Source organism: Glycine max, chromosome 12 (assembly GCF_000004515.6).
Source record: "Glycine max cultivar Williams 82 chromosome 12, Glycine_max_v4.0, whole genome shotgun sequence".
In the NCBI taxonomy this organism is placed as follows: domain Eukaryota; kingdom Viridiplantae; phylum Streptophyta; class Magnoliopsida; order Fabales; family Fabaceae; genus Glycine; species Glycine max.
Window position 1 is genome coordinate 3,259,805 of NC_038248.2, and position 24,944 is coordinate 3,284,748.

At 30.7% G+C, this 24,944-nt stretch overlaps 3 protein-coding genes across 3 annotated transcripts; 2 read left to right on the top strand and 1 right to left on the bottom strand.

The window, feature by feature from the left end:
- Positions 1-227: 227 nt before the first annotated feature.
- LOC106795240 (common plant regulatory factor 1) lies at positions 228-10,919 on the bottom strand. The gene is made up of 7 exons (XM_041007522.1): positions 10,752-10,919; positions 3,522-3,602; positions 2,743-2,797; positions 2,499-2,659; positions 1,514-1,591; positions 637-762; positions 228-332 (listed from the first exon to the last, which is right to left on the bottom strand). The coding sequence occupies exons 1-7, from the start codon at positions 10,917-10,919 to the stop codon at positions 228-230; spliced, it is 774 nt and encodes a 257-aa protein (XP_040863456.1).
- Positions 10,920-15,725: 4,806 nt separating this feature from the next.
- LOC100809530 (probable NAD(P)H dehydrogenase (quinone) FQR1-like 2) lies at positions 15,726-18,016 on the top strand. The gene is made up of 2 exons (XM_003541027.5): positions 15,726-16,647; positions 17,572-18,016. The coding sequence occupies exons 1-2, from the start codon at positions 16,115-16,117 to the stop codon at positions 17,801-17,803; spliced, it is 765 nt and encodes a 254-aa protein (XP_003541075.1). The 5' UTR covers positions 15,726-16,114; the 3' UTR covers positions 17,804-18,016.
- A 2,166-nt stretch (positions 18,017-20,182) lies between these two features.
- Positions 20,183-24,360, top strand: LOC100806848 (dolichyl-diphosphooligosaccharide--protein glycosyltransferase 48 kDa subunit). The gene is made up of 13 exons (XM_003541024.5): positions 20,183-20,564; positions 20,773-20,909; positions 21,103-21,228; positions 21,468-21,521; positions 21,625-21,738; positions 22,106-22,161; positions 22,257-22,298; positions 22,494-22,569; positions 22,692-22,763; positions 22,862-22,987; positions 23,076-23,180; positions 23,560-23,643; positions 24,179-24,360. The coding sequence occupies exons 1-13, from the start codon at positions 20,303-20,305 to the stop codon at positions 24,224-24,226; spliced, it is 1,302 nt and encodes a 433-aa protein (XP_003541072.1). The 5' UTR covers positions 20,183-20,302; the 3' UTR covers positions 24,227-24,360.
- Positions 24,361-24,944: the final 584 nt, after the last annotated feature.

The window sequence follows — 24,944 nt, forward strand, 5'->3', positions numbered from 1 at the left end:
TATAAAGCAAGTTTCAGAGAGCCTCATAAAAAAAGTCTCAATGTCGAGCCAACAAATTGGACAGTACTATTAAATTATCATGTAAATGTTTTGAAGGCTATTGAATAAAAACATTATTATGCACCCTGTCACTTTTTTAGGCTTCAGAGATTTCTATATATAAAAAAATCCTAACAGGCCTGTAATGTGAAAATGATAAATCCTGATAAAAGTTGTAATTTGAATCCTCAACTGTTTTTTGAGCCTTGACCACCACCAGCAACTGAGTCAGTAGACTGTGCATTCAGAAGGTTCATTATTGTTTCTTCACCATATTCCTCAATGAGTTCTGCCTGTTCCCACAACACCCCAAATCAGATGCTAAGTTAGTACTTAATTAGTAGCAGCTATCTTGAAAAAACTAAAGCACAACAAAGCAAGGGAAGTATATAATTTATTAGTTGGATAAAATCTGTTCATGTTTTAGTTCTCAGTACATAGTTAGTTGGATTTATTCAAATTGCTTCAAAGAAAAAATGCAACATGGGGAACATTCATTTTTATAAGGGAATCTAAGTACTTAAGCCTGTCAACTTAAAAATTAACCTATAGTAACAGGTAAATAACGGAACAAATAGGGAATTAAATGGCGCATACCAGTAAGGCATTGTTTTCTTTTTCGATCTTCTCACACTCAATAGTACGGTCATGAAGCTCTTCCCTGAGCGCAGCCTTTTCATCATCAAGACTCTCCAAGGAATCAATTAACTTTTCACGTTCCATCTGCCAATTAGGTGAAACACACAAATAATGGAAAACATTATATGACAGATCAACTTTAAGGAAATGATTTAGGCTTAAGCATGTATCATAGCATTACTCTTGATGAATTTTATTGCCCTCTCTTCTGTAAAATTATCCACTACATCCTTTATATGATATTGAGAAATTTTCATTGCTCCAGTTAAAAGTCCAAGCATGCACAGAATGATCAATGAAGGCAACTAAAGAATAAATGTGTTCTTTTGATTAACGTGTGATCTAGAATATATCAAAAAAGGTCAAAAAACTGGGATATTATGTTCTTTTGTAAAAAAAATTAAATAAAATAACTACACTTTCAGGAATATATTATAAAATACAAAACCTAAAGAATGTATCATGGAGCTGACATTCTAGGATGGGTATTGCATTGTCTGCAACTTCATAATCAATTTCAATGTATTTCTATTTTGTGTTTTTCCTTATTAGCATCCATGTTCAAGTTTAAATTTCTAAATTACAGCAGCTACATACGTATATTTTCTTAGATTCAACAATTACATCTCTTTTACTTAAAACTTCAAATTTAATGCAACATAATGTGCAAATTCATGTCAGAAAATTCAAGTACATTTATCATTGTCAGTTGTCACCTCATGTACTCTTCGTAATTCTTGATATCTTTATTTTATTTATACTCAATTTAGAAGTTCGAAACACCAGCATAACATGCCAGTATATATCTAGTATATGATAATTATGCATTGCCTACCTTTATCTTCATCCTTGATCTCTTAGATGCTATCTTCTTTTGCTGTTTTCTTCTTTGTTCTTTTTCTTCAGCAGTTTCCTGTCAAAGTAAATGCAGCTCAGCAGGAAATAGTAGGCATCGCTAAAAACTAAATGGAGAAACCATAATATGGCAAGCATTTATCAAAGAAATTCATTTTACTGTAGTACACATCTCCACAGACTGTAGATAGAACAATAATGGTGGTAGCCTTTCATCCAAAATGGCCTCAAGTGACAAGGAATAAGGTGTAAGAAGAACAAAGGCAATGCAAAATTGAACAAAGTTTAGAAAGTCAATGTCCGAGATCACTTGCAATGCAAGTAGAAAATCATAATAGGAGCATTAACACAGCAGATGCCCCTCCAACAAGCCAGACAGGGTGGCATGTAGATTTGATTATACTTAAATAAACCAGACCATATGTGTAGCTATAAGGGTATTTAACAAATTTAAAGATGGAAGAAATCAATGAGGTGAATCTCAGCAATGTATCTTTGGACCATTATAGCATTCAATTGTAAACCAGTGATAGTTTAATATCATAATTTGATTCAGTACAGTTTAATTAGCAAGTACAGATTTCCTTCCAGGGTAATATTATAAAAGTTCTATGTGAAAGACTTTATTCTTGGGAGAATATCAAAAATAACTCTTTCAGATTTTAAGGAATTTATGAGATACATCTATGATTGAAAAATGGGAGCTTAGTCAATGTCATCCTTTTGCTTCCTACATATATATATATATGTGCGCGCGTGCGCGTGCATGTGTGTTTTTTCAGCATTTTAATCCAATAGGAAATTTGAAGTGCAGTTCCCTTTATTAAGTTGATTTCCCTTTATCTTATGTATTCTTTCAGAACATGGCAGATGGCTCCCCTTTCCTAATATATACAAATTAAAGGTGACCGAAAAGCTAATCAAATATGATATATGATATAATAACACCCAGAAAAATTTAGTACCTTTTCTTTAAGATGTGGATTATTGCCAGTTGCATTGGGAGCTGTAGTCAATTTCTGATTCAGCTCAGTTGGATTTGCTTCAAAATGATCCGATGCAATATTTCTATTCTCATGAACAGCATTGCGATTTTCATTACTAATCACATTCTGTACACCTCCCCCTGATCAAATATCTCATAGATCATCAAACATGAATTTTAATCTTTTATATATCAAATCACAAATTGGTGAACTTCAAACATACCATTTCCAGGCAATGGCATCATACTGGATTGCTGCGGCTTAACTGAAGGCAAATCCTGCAGCCGAAAGGATCAAAGATTATAACCAGTCTTAACTATAAAGCTGAAAACATTAGCAAGTTTTAGTGCCTTATTAAATTACCAGTGTTTTTTCAAGAGTTCTAAATATAAATGCTGACAAAATAGATATTACATTGCAAAGATGTATATGCACCTTTATTTTAAATTTTGTTGCTCCACCGGCATTCTTAACATCATGGCCTACAACTGTTGTTTCCCTGCTTTTGCTAGTCGCACTGTGCACAGACAATTTGAAAATTACGGGTCGGAAAAATGTGATGAAGATGCTCACTAGTAGAACAAATGTACCTCCTTGTTAGTCCTTCCCCATTGGTTTTTAGGATTGAAGGCCTGGATTCCTGGGATTGAAGGCCTTTTCCCATTAAATTATTGTTTAATTCAGTAGATGCCCTTTGTATCGATCCATCCACAGAAACTAACAAAGAACTCTGACCAAACTGCAAAAGCAGTTGTATCATATGCATTTGTGAATATGCAAACACATACACTTATTTGTCATTGAAGTTTCCGTAGGAGGAAGAATCATATATTGAATCCATTTACAATTGTTAACCGCACCCCAACCCCACACTCCATAAAAGAATATGTAAATTCCATAAAATCTGAAGCAACTGGAAACTTCAATTTAATAGAAATCATGGAAGAAAAAAAAATGAAGAAACTAAATAAACTTATCAAGTGACTGAGGAACTAGAGTTACCCCTGCTGTTGCCATAGGATAGAGATTGGAGAATGACCTCCTTTGATGTACAGAATCATATGGAATTGGCATATGCCATATCTGTATCAAACAAGATATAACATGAAAACAAGACACTTGATTAGTCCCTTCATCATAATCAAAGCACACGATCAACTATAATATGCATGAATATGTATATTACTACCTGGCTTCCAAACCAGGGGGAATGAAAAAGAGAACTAGCAGAATTTACACTGGAAGTTGCAGCAGGCCCAAAATTATGATAAACCTAGTTTAAAATGTAGAGTGTCAGTTGTTGGTTTTCCTATAAGCGTAAGTGTAAAATGAGTCAAAAAAAATTAAGACCTGTGTAGAAGTAGACCATGGAGATGGCAAGGGTTGGGGCAAGTTTTGTGTCTCCTGTTAAAAAAATAAAATTTGGTGAAAACTAGAGAATATTTATCAAGTCTAAATAGATTGCAGATAGAAATATTTACAATGTTTCCTTACATTTTTGGGCGCAGACTTTTTTTCATCATGCTTGGCAACTCTTTTATCCATCTTGCTCAAGAATGAAAGTATCTACCTTCTTTGATGAACAAACTCCTTTTAGATCAAATACCCCAAGAATTAGAGATAAATATTAGAAAGAAACTAATGCCAAGGAAAAAAAATGTGAATGTTTATTTGAAACTATGGCTTGCTTTTGCAACAAGTAAACACAGATATTATTTGAGCACAAAATCGTCAGATTTCTTTGTGTTTCTCTTGCAAAAAATTTAAGGATTAAGAAGACTAGTTTAAAAGTTGCATATGGAGTTCATCAATCACATATGATCATTTCCACCCACATTCCTTGTTAATGGTAGATAAGTGGATTACTTTTGATAGTTCCCATATCTGAAACAAAGAGATTAAACAAACGTGATAGAAAATTAAAAGTGACTAATTTTTTATAAAGATCCAAACCTCTGTGTGTGTGTATTTAATTTTTTCTCAAGACTTAAGATCCATAAATTTCAGTGTGAACCATGTAAACACAAGCCAAGCTTCTCAGAAACCATCCACTATAAAATAAAAAAATAAAAAAAACCCAACAGAACCCTCTTTTCACTGATATAATATCGATTCCAAAACCAATTAATCAAGAGGAAAATACTGGATTAACAAGGCATACACATTTAAGAAGAAAAGGAAAAGTTCTTTCAACATCCTTAGCCAATCCCGTTAGAAGTAAGGCCAGAAGAATGAATTTTATAGAATAAGAAATTTCACCAAAAACTGAGTTTACACATTTCAAGAAGAAAAGGAAAAGATCTTTCAACTTCCTAAGCCAAACCCATTAGAAGTAAGGCCACAAGAATGGATCTTATACAATCAGAATTTTCACCAAAAACAAAAACTCAGTTTACAGAATCTGCTTTGAGTAACGTTTTCTTTTTGGGGGGGGTCCATCTGCTATGAGGAGTTAAAACACAAATGATTACACCAAAACTAACATCCAGAATAGAGAACACAACTGAAAGAATACTGAAGAGCATAAAACACAGAAAGCCGAGTTCATGTAGTTTGTGAAACAAGTTTAGACCAATATGAATAAACATGTCATGTGTCAGCATCAAAAATCAGAGAAGAAGAGAAACCTCTGTGTGTGTGTGTGTGTGTGGCGCCAAATCAAAGTGCTTATGAAACTTATGATGAAGTTGTTGTCAAATGAATATGCATGCGTGTTCTTATATACACACATATATAACATTATATTATATATTATATATTTATATTTATATTTAGACAAATACCATGATGAAAACGGAAATTACATTTATTACTTAACATGTCTGTATTTTATCAAAAACACTTTTCTATGTTTGTAAAGAGTCGTACGCGTGTCCAGTTTTGGTTTTCACCAACGGGAATGGCCTTTAATATTTAAGGAAAGAAATATTTTACTTCCCTATATGATATTTGTTTTTCAGATTTGCACTAATATTTCTTTTTTTGGTGTACCAGATTTTCACTAATATAAACTTCAATTTTCTTAGGATTTTAACTGAAATTCCTCGAGGATAAAATAACTGGTCAAACAAGAATAATTTTATAGCTTTTAAAATTCAAATTCTAATAAATAAACAACTAAGTATTTAATAAACATCACTAAGTATTTGATCTTTTTAAAAATCAAATACTTATTGAGCATTACCTAATAAAGTATTTTATCATATTTTTTAATAAGACAAAAAACAAGTATTTAATGAAAAAACGAAATACATTTAATATATGGAAGTTACTCATACATTATATAAAATATATTTCATTAATATCTCTAATTTTATTTAATATTGTATATAGATTAATTTATTTCTCATAAATAATTGACTTTATTTATCATTTAAAAAAGTATTAAATAATTTTAAATCATTATTATATTAATTTTTTTCCTTTTTCATTAAATACTTGTGTAATTAAAAAATATTATCAAATACTTTAGTAGTAAATGCTCAATAAATATTAGATTAATAATGAAATGAATTGTATTTATCATTTTAAAAAATTATTAAATAATTTTAAATCATTTTAATTGGTATTTTTTTAAAAAAAGATAAAAATTTTAAGTATAAAAAACAATAGAATTTAATGAATGTGTATTTTCAGAGTATCAGTGTAAAAGTTATCAATCAAATAAAAATAATATTCAGTATAATTATTAAAGTTATCATATATTATGATTTATGATTGAATAAAAAAACATTTTATACTTCCAGTACATATTCTAAAATTAAAATTAAAATATTTGAATAATAAATGTTTTTGCAGATAAGAATAACTAGTTCTTTTTACCTTCTGCAATGCATGAGAAAAATGTTTATTCATATAACTAAAATTTATAATAAGAAATTATTTTTAATACAAATATAATTTAACTAAAAAAATTAAATAATATATATTTTTAACACATAAATTACATTTTAAACTTATGATCATTGTATTGTTAAATGTTTTTCGTTTTTCATTAAATACTTGTTGTTTTGTATAATAAAAAATAAGTATTATAAAATACTTTAGTACTAAATGCTCAATAAATATTTGACTGATAATGAATTGACTTTTTATATCATTTTTAAAAAGTATTAAATGATTTAAAATCATTTTTATTAGTATTTTTTAAAACTAAAAATTTAAGTATAAAAGACAACAGAATTTAATGAATATGTACTGTGTAAAGTTATCAATCAATTAAAATAATATTTTAGTTTGCTTTTTCTCATTATTTTTAATTGATTGATAAATTTTACAAAATACTATTGTCTTTAATACTTAAATTTTTAGTTTTTAAAAAACACTAACAAAAATTATTTTAAATAATTTAATACTTTTTTTAAATGATAAAAAGAATCAATTCATTGTCAATCAAATATTTATTGAGGATTTAATGCTAAAGTATTTAATAATATTTTTAATTACACAAAACAACAAGTATTTGAAGAAAAACGAAAAACATTTAACATAACAATCATAAGTCTAAAATATAATTTATATGTTAAAAATATTTTTTAATTATAATATATTTATGTATTAAAAAATATGTATTATTATACATTTTAGTTATATAAATAAACATTTATCTTATGCTTTGCACAAGGTAAAAAAAAATAGTTATTCTTATCTTCAAAAATATTTATTTTTTAAATATTTCAATTTTAATTTTAGAATATGCTAGTATAAAATGTTTTTGAATTTTCATTCAATTTCAAATCATATGTATGATAACTTTAATAATAGGGAAAAATACTTATTCACTAACTTTATTATTGTGACATAACAAATTATTATTAGTTGTTCATTAGATTTACTTTTCATTTTCCAAATAAATTAAGTTCAACATATTTTGTGACTTCTTATTTGAATAAGAATATTAAAATTGGGTATTCGTGCTCTTAATATGATATATATATTTTGATTTAATATTTTAGGTCCAATAATGTACCCAAATTCATTCCTAAAAATAACATTGTTTAAGGTTAGCCTGCTCTTTTTCTTCTTTTTATAATTGCTTGGAACTTCTTTTTATAATAGCTTGGACCTTTTTTTATATGGGTTAAATTGTTACATCAACTTCTATATATACATTATAAATATGAGTTTTCAATTTTGAATAGAAAAATATTTTTTGAATTCTCTTTTTTCCCCCTCACAATATGTGATTTTTTTATTATTTAACTTTTTATATATTTCTTAAAAAAATTCATATCATTTATTATTTTAAAATTTTCTTTTAATGATGTTCTAATAACATACTTACAAAAAAATTATCTTCTCATATATGATGTTCTATTAACATTCTCACGAATTAGTCTAACTTAATCTTAATCAATCATCACATACTTATCAACTCTTATCATATCTTAGGGCTGAATTTGTTTTATTTAAATAGGCTTTTAATACATATTCTACCCACTTTAAAAATCTTAACATGATTTGATTTAGAAATTTACTTTGTAAATTAGATATTTTGAATAGATTAAAAAAATCAATATCTAATTAAATAGATCCAAATCTTCAAAAAATCAAAAAATAATATAAAATTTTAAATTATTATACTAAAAATTAGACTTAAAGGTAATTTTGGTCTTTCTACTTTGATAAATATATAATTTAGGTCCCTCCATTTTAAAATAGGAGCATTTGATCCCTCTATTTTAAAAAATCTTTGATAGTTTTATATTTGAAAATAGAAACATTTGACCCTTCTATTTTATAAATTTTTAAATTTTAGTCAATTTTTAAATTTTGTATATCATTTATTTCTTTTATTTTGACTCAATTTAATCTTGGACCTTCATTTTAGGTATCATCAAAAAATGATTTAATTAATTATAATGTAAGAAATTAATGGAATAAAATGTAAATAAAATTAAAGATGGTGCCAAAATTGTTAATTTTTTTTAAAAATATGAGCATTAAAATTATGAATTTTTTAAAACTTAAAAATTGTAAAATAATTAGGGACACTAAAATTGCATTTAAACCTAAAAATTAATATGATAAAAAATAATTATAAATAAATTATCTAAAGCTTACCTTTTTTAACTTAACAAGTTTTTAAAAATATAAATATAATTAATAAATAAGCTTAGACAGATACGCGGACAAGCAATTACTAGATCTATTGTCATCCAATAGTGAAATTTATTAAACGGAGTGTCAACCTGAGGTAAGTTTTTATCAAAATGACAATGAAGTGTCAATTAATAATGAAAAAAAAATTGACAAAATTATAAATAAATTATAATAAAAAATTATTAGAAATCGTTGGAAAAAAGAGTAGTCTTGAAAATTCTGTGGTGAAAATTATTTTTGAGGAAAAATCAATTTTTTAAATTAAAAACTAATCATAAACTTAATATATTGAACTTTAACACGTGGAACTTAATAATACTTTAAAGGGAAAAAAACCATCAAGTTAATTTTCTAAAGTCTCACGAATTGTTATATTTTCTCTAAAATAATTTGTTATTAAATAAATCCTATTAAGACCTAAAATATTAGCATATTAGGGCAGTTGCTGTACCAAAAAAAAATATTAGGGTTGCAACGCTGGTTATTAAATAAATGCTCAGTTGCTTATTAAGAATGAATCCTTTAATAAAAACATTTTACTTTTTCTAGGAAGAAAAACTTATATAATTTCATTAATAATATAGGTCGGTACATAATAAAAAAAAACATGGTGACTGGTACAAAATCTAGATGTTCTAGCAAAAGTGTGAACAACTTCATTAGCTTGTCGATAATGAAATGAACCAAAACGTTTGATGATTGATAGAGCAAATCTACGCACTTAGAGAATAATGGAACAACATTCAGAAAGATTGAGGTTACTGCTTTGCTGCACTGTCCACAATATATTTTCAATCAGGCTCTATGACGATGTGATATCGATGCAAATTCATATCAGCAACCCATGAAATAGCTTCAAGAAGTTCCCTTAAAAAATTCTGGCACAATTGCTGGAGAGGATAGCCACTTTTCCAAACAGTTTTTGCTGAAATATACTGTTATATATATACGAATGCCTAGGCCAAAAAAGATTTTGTGATTTGAAAGTTGCAGCATCAACATTACACTTTAAAAAAACATTCTATATATTTATTAGAAGCTTGTACCCTGAAGCTAAATAAGCATCGAATGCTTATAGTTTAACTGTTTAAGGGCATATCTAGATTCACGTTAAATTTTCTATAATTACGTTGAAATATATGTTAACATGTGATTTTAGATAAATTTTTATATATTCAGTTTCATATTAAAAAATTGATTCTCAGTCAATAAATTATAATTTGAAGTAATTTTAAGTAACTTTTGTATAAATAAAAAATTTATACTCAATTTTACTATTAACTTGTTTTATAAAATTATTCGAATATAAATTATATTATTTTAAATTAATTTTGTCACTATTCATTCAAACATACACTGAAATAAATTAAAACAATATATAATAGAAAAATTATGTTTAAACGTTTTGCAATGATTATAAATTGCGTTTCTACTTTGACACAATATCTATTATTATCATTGCAAAATGTTGTAGCCGTTAAATTTTTAATTATGTAGTCTTTTAAATAAAATATAATTCATAAAAAATTGGTTATGTTTTATTATTTAAAATTTTTATTTCGTTTTAGTAAAACCAAATATTTCTCAAAATAATAATACAAATAAATCTCAATTTTTATAATTTAATTGTTTCATAAATAAGATAATTATAACATATTAAGTAAATTATTAATGAAATGTAAGAATGTGAGATAATTAGTGGGGCCCATTTAGTATATATTTTGGAAGTGTTGGATTGGAGGAATTACTTGCGTATGAGGTGTTTAAGTTGAAAAGAGTAAACTTGAAAACTCACTTGAGAACCCTAAAAAGGAACCTGAGTTATAGACGATGGTCTTAATTCTCTAAAAAAAATTCACCAAATTAGTGTTTTAAAATAAACTTAAATATGTTGGAGATTTCTAAAATATATTTGAATTTCACAATTGATTTCCTAAAAAACTTTTGTTTATCTTTGGATCCCTAAAACTTTAAAAGTTTTGTGAGAGATTCCTAGAATTAGTTTTTGTTCAGGATGTGATGATGTGTCCATTAGTTGGACACGTCACTACATGTGTGAAGTCAAATCAGACGTCTAAACCCCTCCTTCCACAACTCCACTGCCATTGTCCTCCCCTATTCCCTTCTTACCTCCTCCTCCTTCCTCGGTTGTTTCTCTGCCCGCCACCGCTCCCCCCTCCACCCCTCCATGCGCAAATTCTCCGTCACCTCCTCCTTCTTTCCTCTCTCCCAATTCTCTTCCGAAATCCAAAATCCAAACTCAATTTCCACCGAACCCTCTATTTTTCCTCCTTGCATCTTCCTCCTCTTCACCTCCTCTTCCTCCAACCACCACCACTCCTACATCCACACGCATGAGTAGCGCTCCCACTTCTCTCTCCTTCGAGCCCTACCTCCCTCAATGTCGTCAACATCGACCCCGCCTTCCATAGCCACTACGACGCCTTTGCCCCAATTCCTACCTCCTGCCACTCGACTACAGGCCTCATGGCTCTACACGCTCTGCAACAGCGGCATGCGTGATGTGGCCAAAGGTGGAGAAGAGCATGTGGAGGTTCGAGTTTGTGAGGGAGTAGTCGATGTTCGAAATGTTGAATTCAATGGAACCAAGGACTAGTCCCTTATTTGTTGTTGTTGGTGTTGGATTTTCGGATTTGGATTATGTAGGATTTGGGTTTCAAGTTGTTGTTGTTGAGTGATTGGGGTTGGCTTTCACAAAGGAGGGGTCAACTTGGACGAAGGTGGTGTTCGAGGTTTTGGGATCGCAGGAGAAGGAGGAAGATCAGGGAAAGACAAGAAGAGGGGAAGAAAGAAAAGGGAAAAAAAGAAAAAGGGGTGTGAGCAATTTTTTTAAAATTAAATGTAAAAACAAACAAATAAATTTAGGTGGCATGTCATGTGATTGATACCTCTGACGTGTCTTCGCACGTGTATAGCTGACGTGTCTATCTAACAGATATGGCATCACGTTTTAGACGGAAAGGCAAGGATCTTTCACAAAACTTTTAAAATTTCAGGGACTCAACAAAATGCAAAAAAAAAATTAGGAATCAAGTGCAAAATTCAAGTATATTTTTGGGATCTCTAACATACTTAAGCCTTCAAAATATTCTCATATTTTATTTTTGGTTAAAATATGTTTGTGATTCCTAATATATATCTAACTTTTGTTTTTTATCCCTAATAATTTTTTTTTCTTTGTGAAAAATTTTGTTTTAATTTTTTTTTACAGTTAAATGATGATATATTCATTAAATATTTGATAGCGTAATTTATGACGGATCAAAAGCCATAAATATTCATTTCGTAACTAAAATTATAATTTTTTATAGCTAAAAACTGTCCAAATCAATTTTTGGCCAAATATGGTGAGATAGTGGTGTGGTTGGTATAGATATAGACTTCTTTTTCCAAGCAAAATAAATTCCCTTATATCATTTTCTCCCATTAAGTTGATTGATCATCATCATCATGGTCTCATTAACAATATAAACACTAAACAATCAGAAAAAAGAATAAGAAAGGAAATTAAAAACCACTAATTAATTAACTGAAAGTAGCATCATCATAATCATCATTAACCTATCTAACACATTATTCTTCTCTTCTCCCTTAGATCAAGAAGAAGACTCATTAGCACCAATGGTGGCACTGAGGTGCTGCAAGCGGTGTGACAACGTCAGGGTCTGGCGCAAGCGGCGCATGGCAGTATTAGTAGGGGTCATGCCAACATCGTTAATGGCGCAGGGGTGCAGGGGTCCCTGGTTTGTGTGCGAGAAGAAGTGTTTCGTCGTGGAAAGGTCGTGCGCATCAGATCTGGAGGTGGAGGAGGTGGCAGGGTTGGCGCAAGACCAGATTGAGTGGTTAAGGTTGATTTGTTGGGAAGACCTGAGATCCATTGTGTCCAAATCTAAGTTTTTTAGTTTTTTGTGTCCAAATCTAAGTTTTTATATCTCTCAATCGTTTCTGCTCCGCCTCCACCTCCTCTATCGGTCATCTCACTTTATTCGCCCTCTCTACTTTGACTACAATGAAGCTTGCAGGATTGATTTGTCCCCAAACCGCATCGACTTCTTTGTCACCTTCATCATATTCTGCAGAAGTTTTCAGATCTTTTTTTCTTATCCTTTAATTAATTCTGATGATTTTTAACTTCCAGAAATTATAATTTAAAATTCAAAATGAAGACCAGATGTTTTAAAACCATAAAAATTGTAATTTTAAAAAGTTAACGGCCACAGTTAATGGAAAAATCCTAACGGCTCGGATAAAAAATAAAACTTTTTAAATTTCAAGGAGTAAAAGTGAATAAATTTTTTATCACATATCAAAGACAAAATTTGAATATATATTCAAAATTACAAACATATTTTAAACTTTTCAAATGTTATGATATATTTTCTTATATAAGATTAAAATAATTGCTAGTTAAAAAGAATTTTTGAAAGACTAATTTTAAAATACAAATCTTTAAATTTCAAGAGACTGGATTAGTAATCAAAACAATTAAGAGCTAATATAATAATGCATATAATGTTGTATCAATGAGTTGAAGGGTTTACTTCATTTTTAGAGTTTCAAACCAAAAGATAAGGAGCAGGTATATTAATAATTAAATTTTTTTTACTAAGGTTTAGGTGGCTTAAATATAAAGTCGAATATTATATTTGACTATATGAAGATTATTTGAATAGATGCATTGAAAGTTGTTTATGTTTCAACTTCAAAAAGAACTTATTTATTATAATTGGTGGTAAGAAAATTAGTAAAGAAACAACACAATGAAAGTGTGTGAGAAGAGAGATTATAAAACAAAGTCATTTCATTTTGTTAAGAGAAAAATATTTTTGTGTGAAAATGTTATTATTTCTTGTAACCATTGAATTGAGTACTTGATTTTGTAATCATGAACTTTGTTTTTCCAATTCTATTTTGTTTAGTTTATGCTTGTGGGAGTTGAATAGTATATATTGACCGGCTATTCTTCTAATCTTCTTTCGTACGATACTTAACTTTCAATGAACTCTAAATAACTTTTTAATGTGATATGTTTCTCGCTAATCCGAAGTCTGTGGTGTATAAACCAAAATTTTTCTCACCAAAATGATTTTTTTAATAAAAAATATTAATTTATTAGTTTTATGATAAATATGACCTGAAGATATTTGAACCCAAAGACTTCTTCCCCTAACTTTACCCTTCCCTAATCTTATATCTCTTTCTCTCCAACATGATTGAGATCATGTCATTATGTGAATAATAATAGTAAAAGATATTCCAACATTTAAGTTAGTAACAATTTTATGGAAGAATAAGATGAAAGTGTGCCTAAGATGAGTTGGAATTTTTGTTATGGGTTCCAAAGCTTCTAAAGGATAATATTACCTTATTTTAGTACAGCAAAAGATAACTTTACTATTCCTAGGTGTACAGTAAAAATCATGTGCCTCAGCAATAGTATTGACTTCGATCAACACTTAACAAATTGTGTTGACCCAATACTTTAAGCCGAGGTGAGGTCACAGATAAATTTGATTTCCGTTTTATGCTACTAACTAATTTCATCTCCTAACAGAAGGGCGCAAAACCGGTTATGAACATCAAATTGTGGAATTATCAGGAGATCAATATTAATTCATGGAACAACAAACTTAGATCCTCTTCAGGTTAATTAGAGAATTCATGTAGCGTCAGTCTGCAAACTGCAACAACAGTGATACTTAATTATCGGGAAGATAACCATTTTTGTGATAACATTTATCACAAGCATAGAGGAAATTTAATACCAAAATGGGATGATCGATTTGCATGAATAACTATGTGTCAACTTTTTCACACACCATGTCCATTCTCTCCCCACTCATGCATAAATTGCATCAATTACAAGCTGTTAAACACACAAAAAGTATAACGTAAGAATTCAATTGAGGTGTTAACCCCCTTCAGTGGCATAATAATTGATATTAGAGTTGATGACTAGTTCAGATGAGTAAATGACAACAGTAGATCATGGACATGGAAATTCCTTATGTCGAAAGTCCTTCTATCAGATGAGTTCATGCATGAAGGTTAAACAATGAATCTTGCAGATGTTGCGGCGGTGTATGGTACTAGAACATGTTGACAGCAATGATTAGATGAGTTTAGGCAGTCACATTAAGCTTTAAGAGTCACTATTAAATACTCGTGGATTGATAATGACTTCCGCTTGAAAGTTTTTCTATGGGATGAGAGTATGCATGAAGGTTAGGTAACGGATTTCACAAGTGTTGTGACGATGTAAGGTACTAGAACGGTTGACAGCAATGGCTAGACAAGCTAAGACAGTCACGTTAAGCTCTAAGAGTTACCATTGGATACTCATGGATTAATAATGACTTTCACTTGAGGGAAAAACTACTATGTGAGAAAGACTAACACTTGAGGGGAATCGTTGGAGAATACAAGTGTGAGGTGAGCCTCACCTCAAGTAGGGATGAGAAGGTTATATCTGAGAATAAGACCCATAAATATAAATGGTAAGATTTTGGGTTAAGTGTGATATTATATTCATTTATTTAGTTACTCGTGACCCATTATATTTGTGAAAATTTTGGATGAATTACTCTGAATTAACGTCATTGATGATAATAAGGTTTGAAAAATGAAGTATTTGTTGACTTAAAATTTGGAAGGTTGTGCACATGCATTTGTAAAAGGAATGATCGCAGCCTTGAATTAGTTAGGTAGAACTTACCAATAATTGTTCAATAATAATGGCTTGCAACACATCATTGATAAAACTAATATATTCTTTCCATAGAAATTAATTGCAATCTGTCAAAAAAATATATTATCCTTTAAGAAATACTAGTTTGAAACTGTCAATGAAAAGGAATTTTTCATTTACTAATATTATTTGTCAAAGGCGTTAACTAAGTCAGTCCACACTCCATATCATTTGATTCTTTACCATTTTGTCTACTTAATTAAGCTGCTTTAATTTTTTAAGAACGACGCGTATGCCACATTGTGCTCTCTTTCACCAACAAATAAATAAGAATAAATAATATATATGCTGTGTTGATATCATAAAAACTTTTTATATTATCATCTAATCACAAATAGTTGTATTTGATAAATTTATTCACTTTTATAATAATTACCTTAAATTTATAATTCAATAACTAGCATGTCAGCCAATAGCCAATTTCTAATTCATCTTATTTTATCAGTTAAAGCAGTTCATAAGTGAAGTCAAATCCAATCTTGTTCACGTTACACGTTTTCTATCTGTCTTCCTTTTTCTCTTATTTTCTTTTTTGTTCTGTTATTGCAATTTTGCCTGGCCTATGATGCAAAGTTAACCAACATTCGATTCCATTCTTTCTGTTTCCTTCTTCTTCCAATATCTGTCCTTGTATCTTGTTTTGCAAGTAAAACAAGAACAGCCTTATTTGTACATATTTTGGAAACTTCATTATTTGACAGTATATTCACACAGTTGAATTTCAATGGGGAAAGGAGGTGGTTGCTTTCCAAGCAAGACAAAGGCACCAATTTCTGGAGCACAAAAGGATCCAGTTAGCGTTGAAAGTCTAATCCCAAGAGATGATCCAAGTAACACAAGTCAAGAGGTGCCAGCACCAGCACCTGAAGCAGTGAAAAAGCTGAAAGTTTTCATTGTGTTCTACTCAACTTATGGCCATGTGGAGTCATTGGCAAGGTCCTTGAAGAAAGGGGTTGATTCAATTGAAGGAGTTGAAGGGGTGTTGTACCGTGTGCTGGAGACACTGCCAAAGGAGGTTCTGGAACTCATGAAGGCACCTGAGAAGGATGAGACAGTGCCACTCATATCTGCAGACAAGTTGTTGGAGGCTGATGGCTTGCTGTTTGGATTTCCAACAAGGTATGGCAGCATGGCAGCGCAGATGAAGGCGTTTTTCGATTCGACTGGTCAGTTGTGGACAGAGCAGAAGCTGGCAGGGGTGCCTGCTGGCTTCTTTGTCAGCACTGGCACTCAGGGTGGAGGTCAAGAAACCACAGCGTAAGAAGGCCTTTATTTCTGCCTTGATTGATGCATGCATAAATAAGAGCCTTGGTGTTGATTTTATTTTCTTTAATGCAAGTTCAGAAGTTTATCTATGTTTATAGATTAGTTGATGGAATCTAAATATAATGCAATTTTTTTTTTTACACTGTCATCTAATAACATTATTGACTTTTACAAAATTACTAAGTCATATTTATTAAGTTATTTCTAACTGGTTGAGTGTAAAAAAATTTACACTAAGAGAGTATATAACAGTTAAACTCTAATTGATATTTCATTGCTACAGTTTTATCTGCTCTGAACTTATAACTAGTGTGATAGAAAACGGGTTCTAAAGTGGCTATAACAGTTGTTCTATTTGAATTTGGTAAAACTTGTTTCAAAATGTGCTTGTTCTGTTAGAAAAAATTGTAGTTCATCAAAACCGGGAGAGTTAGTTTTGTATAATACCATATGTGCTGTTGATTAGTGCCAATCAGTGGAACTTAAAAAATTGTAGTTATGTTAGTGAATAATTTCAGCGTATGGATTGTTTGATCTGGGAGGGGGAGGGTGGATTGGTGGTTTTAGAAAAATAAACAAATTGAGCGATTGAAAATTAAAGACACATTGACTTAGACAAACTTGCCAATGGGGTTAGTTGGGTCTAGTTAAAGGAGCTAGTCCTTCACAACATGATGAATCAATATTCGAATTCTTACTGTCCATATTAAGCGTTTGATTCTATCTCGAACAGGATTGTCTTTGAAGAAAAATATAATTGAAAAAGCAAAAAAAGAGATTGGAGAGTCTCCACATGCTAATGAAGTAGTATTGTTGTTATTTTGATTGTAACATAATGCTATAATGGTCAGCATTATCATGATTGGGAGACAGAGCAGCAATGAGTAACATGGCTTTTTATTACTATTATTGTAGTTGGACAGCAATCACACAGCTAGTTCACCATGGTATGCTCTATGTTCCCATTGGTTATACCTTCGGTACCGGAATGTTCGAAATGGACTCAGTCAGAGGTGGATCTCCATATGGTGCTGGAGTTTTAGCTGGCGATGGATCAAGGCAAGCTAGTGAAACAGAACTGGCCCTAGCCGAGTATCAAGGAAGGTACATGGCCACAATAGTCAAGAAGTTAGGCCAGAAAAGCTAGTAGCTTCTCTGTGGTCAAAGCCACTCAAAATTCTCATTCAATGTTGTGATTTTCAAATGTTGTGTTTATTATTTGTATACGATTATTTAGCATGATCATATTCTTCAACCTTTTTTTTCTCCCTTTCAGAAAAATGTACACATTGTAGACTTCATGTTCGTGATTCTGTGCTATTTAATACATTTATGACTGAGGTATATTTCCTGGGATTCACAAATTATCTATGTCTTTCAAGCCAGATTTAGTAAAATAGGGGATACATATTTTAACGAATTACAGAAAGTGCTCCAATTAACTCCTTGAAAAATGAAGGAATAGGATGTGACATCCAAAATCTATGTTGTGATTGGTATATACTATATAGGAATTGCTGCCTTATTGGATTCAAACAAAACTCAAGGTTGCAAGGCTCGTGATTGGTTCGTTTCATGGGCAAGGACGTATGTGATATGTCAATTAATCAGAAGCAGATAATCTTGTAGCAAAAGTAATAGTTTGCAAGTGACCTGATTTTTGTTTCTCTTCTTCAAATTTATTTACAGCCCCACGCGTTCAAATTTAACATAATTTATCAAAATAAAATTTGGATTTATTCCTTAAATTTTTTTAAAATTGGATTTTTAGTCCATAATAAAAGTTTAATTGGTCATGATCGTATAACTTTTTCCGTTAAACTTTTTACTTCTTAAACAGAACTTTAAAAAAATAATCCTTAAACAAAAGTTTTAATCTCATTATTTTAAACAATTTAATGAATTGTAAGGATTAAAAATTGAATTTTAAAAAAAATTAGAAATTTTGATCGGTGAAACTTTTGTTTAAGGATAAAAAGTTTAATAGGAAAAAGTTGAAAAAATTATGACCAATCAAACTTTTATTCAGTGTCTAAAACCTGAATTTTTTTTTAAAAAAAACTTAAATTAAAAACTTAGTTAATCCAAAAAAAATTATTTTTTATTAAAATATAACATTAATATTATAAATTATTCTTAGTCATCCCATCTTGGTCGGAAAAAAAAGACCCAATTAATTAATGAAAATATCTCTCAGTTTAGTCTTATTGATTAATCAAGTCATCTCCTAAGATTAAGATGAGGAGACTTTAAAAATTTGACATAATTTACTATTCAATTCAAAGAATAATTTATAAAGCTTTTTGCGCGGTTCATGCACAACATTTCTCTTATAATAAGGAGGTTTTGAAAAAATCAAAACGGAAATACGTTTCTCTAGTATAAAATGAAAAAGTATTTCCACCTTAGTATATGTGGTGTGAAAAAAAAATCAAAACAAAAATAGATTTTCCTAATATTACATGATGGTTTCTTAATACTAGTATAAAATTGTTTTATATTATTAATATATAACATTTTTTTATACCATAATATAATTAAAATAATAATATTTTAAAACAATAATATTTTTATAATAATATTTTAAAATAAAAATATTTTAATTTAACATAAAATTGAGTTTAACTTGGAGCTAGGCCAAAATATATTTTTAGCTGTTTTTAAAATCCAATCCACACTATTGAAAGTATGATTTTCAGCAGTAAACTAGTATGAAACTCATGCAGTGCACAGGCCATACATCCAAGAACGCTACTATATTTTATTTATTTTTAGCTATTTTCATGTTTCTAATTAAATATGGTGAGAAAAGTAATTCAACTTCCTTTTTCTTTTTATTTTTTATTGGATTAATTAAATTTTTAGTCCCTCAAATTTTTTAGCTATTTTTCTTTTCCTTTTTTCTATTACCAAAATTCAAATGTTTTGTTTAAATACACTTTAGAAACAAGTTATATTTGTTTAGCAAAAGCTACTCTCATACTAATAGTGGTGGTAGGAGTAAGCCCGGTGATAACAATAATCAATGACACCAATCTAACAATAATATTGAAAAAAATGGTAATAACAATGATAATAATATAGATAATGACAACCGGCCTATGAAAATGCTAATAATCTCAAAAGAGATTTTATAATTATTTTTCATTTTAATCTCAATTGTCTATTATTTTAATTTTTAATATTATAATAAAATTATTATTTTTATTATTATCAGTATTATTACCTTCCTCTCCCATTCATTATAACAATAAATATTATCATTTTTATATAACAAACAACAATTATACTTTATAAAAATAATAAAAAATATTACCTTTATTACAAAATATTTCATTAAAATTATTTATTTATATTTATATACATACAATGTTATGATTTTATTATTTTATTTGCACTCGGACCATTGATATTATTATTTATGTTGGAATTCAGGTGGCGGGGTTCAAATTTCAACCGTGGAGATCACGCAGAATGGACTCTGCATTGGGGACATAGCGGCCCAAGTCCATAGAAGAAATGGGAAAATATGACAATTCTGATTATCAAAGGGGTCAAAAAGGCAATTTATGAAAAATGAAGCTAGAAGAGACTTGGCGAAACTCTGGTATTGACTCGCAGTGGAGAGAGAGTGTTAGCACCAAAAATGTCGAAGTTAATCTTCGTGTTCCTTGCACTAATTCCTCTTCTCTGCACCTCCTTCTCGCCAGAGAAACCCTCAGATCGGCGCATCCTCGTTTTGCTCGATGACTTCGCCATCAAATCCTCTCACTCTCTCTTCTTCAACTCCCTCAAATCTCGCGGCTTCGATCTCCAATTCCACCTCGCCGACGACCCCAAAATTGCGCTCCAGAGATACGGCCAGTACCTCTACGACGCCCTAATTCTCTTTTCCCCCACCATTGAACGTGAGTTTTCAACTCTTCGCCCCCCATTACTGTTTTTTTTTTTTTTACGTTTTTCCTGAAAACTATGGAGACCTTGATTTGTGTTAGTGTTTTAGAAATGGGTCTCGAGGGTGTTCGGTTTTTGTCCTATCTGTGTTTCAAAGTTGTTTTTTTTTATAGCTAGCTAAGATGAAGGTGTTTTAATTGGATGGTGTTGCGAGAGGTGCAGGTTTTGGAGGATCCATTGACGCGGCTGCAATTTTGGATTTTGTTGATTCGGGTCATGATTTGATCGTTGCTGCTGATAGCAATGCATCTGATTTAATCAGGGAAATAGCCACCGAGTGTGGAGTGGACTTTGATGAGGTGCTTGCAATCAATTTTATTTTATTGGCTGAATTGTTTTTTGTGCATATTTTCCTTCTAGTGAGGTTGACAATTGGCATTTGCCAGTAATGTGTCTATACTATGGTGCTGTAATTTGATTACTTGTTGTTATTTGTATGTTACTATTTGGCACTTTCAAGTTAACCTTCCTTTTGTGTTTTTCATGTTTTAGGATCCTGCTGCTGTGGTTGTGGATCATTCGGCATATGCAGTCTCTGCTACTGAAGGAGATCATACATTGATTGCTAGTGATGATTTTATCAAGTCTGACGTCATATTTGGAAGCAAAAAAATTGAGGCTAGTGCATTGTCAATTTGCTAAATAACTGCATTATGCACAATGAGCGTTTGAGGCGTTAACATAATTTTTTTCTACACCATACTTTGCGCTGCTGTTTGAGTCCATGAAGTTGTTTCTGTTTCTTTCCTTCGATTTTTGGTCCTTTGTTTTAAATGGGCTGAGACTTGTATGTTACTGGCAAATGCTTCTTCTACACTGTAGTATTATTTTCTGATTTTTCTCGTTACATGCAACAGGCTCCAGTACTTTTCCAGGGGATTGGGCATTCACTAAATCCTACCAATAGCCTGGTAATATTTTTTCATCGTATTTCACATGCTGGCATTAGGCTTATTGCATTTATAAGTTTTCGTTAGCTTGGTTTCACTTTTTCTTTTGTGTGTTTCATTTCAGGTGTTGAAAGTTCTCTCTGCATCTCCTTCAGCCTTTTCTGCTAACCCAAAATCTAAAGTGACAAGTCCTCCATCACTCACTGGAACTTCAATCTCATTAGTTTCAATTATACAGGCATGACATTATTTCACCAACCAATTGTGTGTGTGTGTGTTGCTGTACTCTTTGTGTTCATTTCTGGTTGTCTTTGAACATGCCCTAGTTCTTATGCTTTTCAAATATGCAAGCAAGGCTTGATTCTTAATGATTTTTTTTATTCCTTTTGAAGGTATCCATTACCCATTTGGAATAGTATAATTTACAGCAGTTATACACAAATGTATTTGTTTCAGAGTATCTGGTGTTACTGTTAAGTCATTAAATATGTATATGTATCAAATACATACTACTGTTCATTGCATGCTTTTATGATTTTTGTTGAGTTTAATCATGAACCTATTTAGTAATTCCTCACTTATTCTCTCCTTTTTCTTCTTGGCAGGCAAGAAATAATGCCCGGATATTGATCTCTGGCTCATTGAGCTTGTTCAGCAACCGGTATGAAAGGATCACACGTTGATCAGGGTTTTGTGGTACTTACTAATATGTAAGCTCTGAAGCTCATTTTTCCACAAATTTGGATTTTTGTGCAGATTTTTCAGGTCAGGTGTGCAGAAGGCTGGGAGTCCAACCAAGTGAGTAAAGCATTAAGCCTTCTCTCTTAATATTGCCATTATACGCTTTCTATCAGTTATGTTGCATAATACTTTCACTACGTTCAACTTACAGCAATACAGTGATCGTATGTCTTTTTCCCCCTAGAATTTGAATTCTAGTGAAATAGTTTCTGCAAAGAAATGCTTGGTAATTTATTTATTTTTAAATAACAGACATGAGAAGTCAGGTAATGAGCAGTTCTTGAATGAACTTAGCAAATGGATTTTCCATGAACGAGGTCACCTCAAGGTAAGAAAAAAATACTTTAGTTAATTTTATTGTCACTGTTCATTTATTTGATATTTGACATCATCATTTAGCATCATTACTGTTAATTAATATATGTTTTCGCTTTGTGTTTTGATATTAAGGCGGTGAATGTGCAACACCACAAAGTTGGGGAAGCTAATGAACCAGCCATCTATCGGATCAATGATAATTTGGTAATTCAAATAGTGTTCAAATGCTGATATTTGTCATGTTTGCTTTAATTGATACATTACTTTTGGTTGCAACTCACTTGTCCAATCTTGTTATAAAGGAATACTCTGTTGAAGTTTATGAGTGGTCTGGGACAGCATGGGAACCTTACGTAGCTGATGATGTTCAAGTGCAATTTTACATGATGAGCCCCTATGTCTTGAAGACTTTATCAACTGATGGCAAGGTGCTTTTGAATTTCCTATTGGCCATACTATTAATTTCTTCTATAATAAACTCTTCAGAAAAATTCACTGGACTATATTTTCTTTCAGGGCCGTTATTTCACATCATTTAAGGTTCCAGATGTCTATGGGGTTTTCCAATTCAAAGTTGAGTACGAAAAACTTGGATATACAAGCTTATCTTTATCAAAGCAGGTAAGTGCTGGTCCTTTCTCTCTCTCTCTCTCTCTCTTTATATATATATATATATATATATATATATATATATATATATATATATATATATATATTTAAGAGTCATTCTACCCAAACACCCTTTTTTCTGCATCATTAGATGTCTAAGACCTGCATCTTTATGGGTTTAGAATTTCCTCTTTCCCAATGATTATCGATTTAAATGTTATATGGTACCTAACTTATCCTAGTATACTGTTAAAGCAGTCATATTTCAAACTTAAAAGCCAATTTTTGGTAACCTGTAGTTGTGAAGCTTCTCACTTTGTTGGAGTTATACGTTATAATAAGCAAAATATTGTAAACAGTATTCATGAATAGTGTTGAACTTTCCTTGTAGATTCCTGTTCGTCCCTTTAGACACAATGAATATGAAAGATTTATACCAGCAGCCTATCCCTATTATGGAGCATCATTTTCAATGGTAAGGATCTCTTTCCCATTGTCATTTGGTTGAGTTAATCTACAAATTTGAGTATAATCTTGATTTTTGTCTCTGGATAAACCTGTTTGTGCATCTCAAATGTTTTTGTTTACCTTTGACTGTATCACATTTTGGAAAACTAGTTTGCCAAGCAGCTAAATTCAAGTTTGTGTGCTAACTTTGAGGTGGTTTGCTGTTCTAATTCACCTAATGAATTTCTGACCAATCTTAAGGTCATGTATTAGAAAATTCTCAAACGAGAGAAGATGAAGTGCACTTTTTTCTTCTAATAACTGATCTGCTTTGAAGAACTTTTGAGATGCACAACATGTGGGTAGCCCTTTCTTCTTTTAAGAGGAAGTGCACTTTTTTCCTTGCATTGAGGTTAATGTTATTAGGCTATTGTGTCTTATAGTTTTTCGGTTGTGAAGTTGTAATTAGATCTAAGTATGTATGTTCTGTTCTGTCACTGAAGGGATCTTCTCGAGAATTCTCATAGGCTTTCTGGTAATATAACCTTTTAATTGTGATGCAGATGGTGGGTTTCTTCATCTTCACTGCAGTTCATCTATACAGCAAGTAGATGTAAACCTTTGCTTTAAGATACTGTAGTTTGTAGTGCGGGGTTGAACTTATTTTGAGATCGAAAATTTTGATTTGGCAATGATACTAACTGACGTTTCTAATTTATTATAGATGCATTACTTTTTCCCTTTTTCCCCCTCGTTAGTTGGCCTTACAATTTAAAATCATATTATTGTTTTATAGTAAGCATTCATTGTTTAGCATTTCATGATGATGATATTTAACTATAAGATTGGCTCATTTGTCTAATGATCTTTTGTCTAACGGGGGGCAGCGGTGAATTGGACATGGGGAATTGCATTTTCTCATTTCCACGGGTTACCAATAACGGATTTAACATGGTCATTAATAATAGGTTTAATGATACTTTTGTCTCATGTTTTATAGTTGTTTTATTTTGATATATTAATTTTTAAAAGTTTAATTTTAGTCCTTTATTTTTTTTAAAATATATTGTTTTGATTCTTTTTTAATTTTTTTGTTAGAAACGTTCGGGTTCTGTTGGCTTTTAAATTTTAAAATGATTTATTATCACTTTTGATTAATTATATTTTGTAGTTATTTTGTTTGATTATATTATGTTTTAAAAGTTTTATTACGGTCTTTTAAGAAAATCAACTCTACTACAAAGTCCTCACCTTTCTCTTCTTTGGCCCCAATTCACATGACATCTTCCTCCACCTCCACTCTAATCACACCTTGCTGGAAACCTTCAC

Excerpts from the sequence above, each read along its gene's own strand:
- LOC106795240 (XM_041007522.1), bottom strand. The coding sequence starts at position 10,919 with ATGCAAGGAGGAAAAATAGAGGGTTCGGTGGAAATTGAGTTTGGATTT. Across the intron at positions 2,798-3,521 it reads ATCCTATGGCAACAGCAGGG|GATTTGCCTTCAGTTAAGCC; the intron begins GTAACTCTAGTT and ends TTTCGGCTGCAG. Across the intron at positions 1,592-2,498 it reads ATCCACATCTTAAAGAAAAG|GAAACTGCTGAAGAAAAAGA; the intron begins GTACTAAATTTT and ends TTACTTTGACAG.
- LOC100809530 (XM_003541027.5), top strand. The coding sequence starts at position 16,115 with ATGGGGAAAGGAGGTGGTTGCTTTCCAAGCAAGACAAAGGCACCAATT. Across the intron at positions 16,648-17,571 it reads GGAGGTCAAGAAACCACAGC|TTGGACAGCAATCACACAGC; the intron begins GTAAGAAGGCCT and ends CTATTATTGTAG.
- LOC100806848 (XM_003541024.5), top strand. The coding sequence starts at position 20,303 with ATGTCGAAGTTAATCTTCGTGTTCCTTGCACTAATTCCTCTTCTCTGC. Across the intron at positions 21,522-21,624 it reads TAAATCCTACCAATAGCCTG|GTGTTGAAAGTTCTCTCTGC; the intron begins GTAATATTTTTT and ends GTTTCATTTCAG. Across the intron at positions 22,162-22,256 it reads TTGAGCTTGTTCAGCAACCG|ATTTTTCAGGTCAGGTGTGC; the intron begins GTATGAAAGGAT and ends ATTTTTGTGCAG.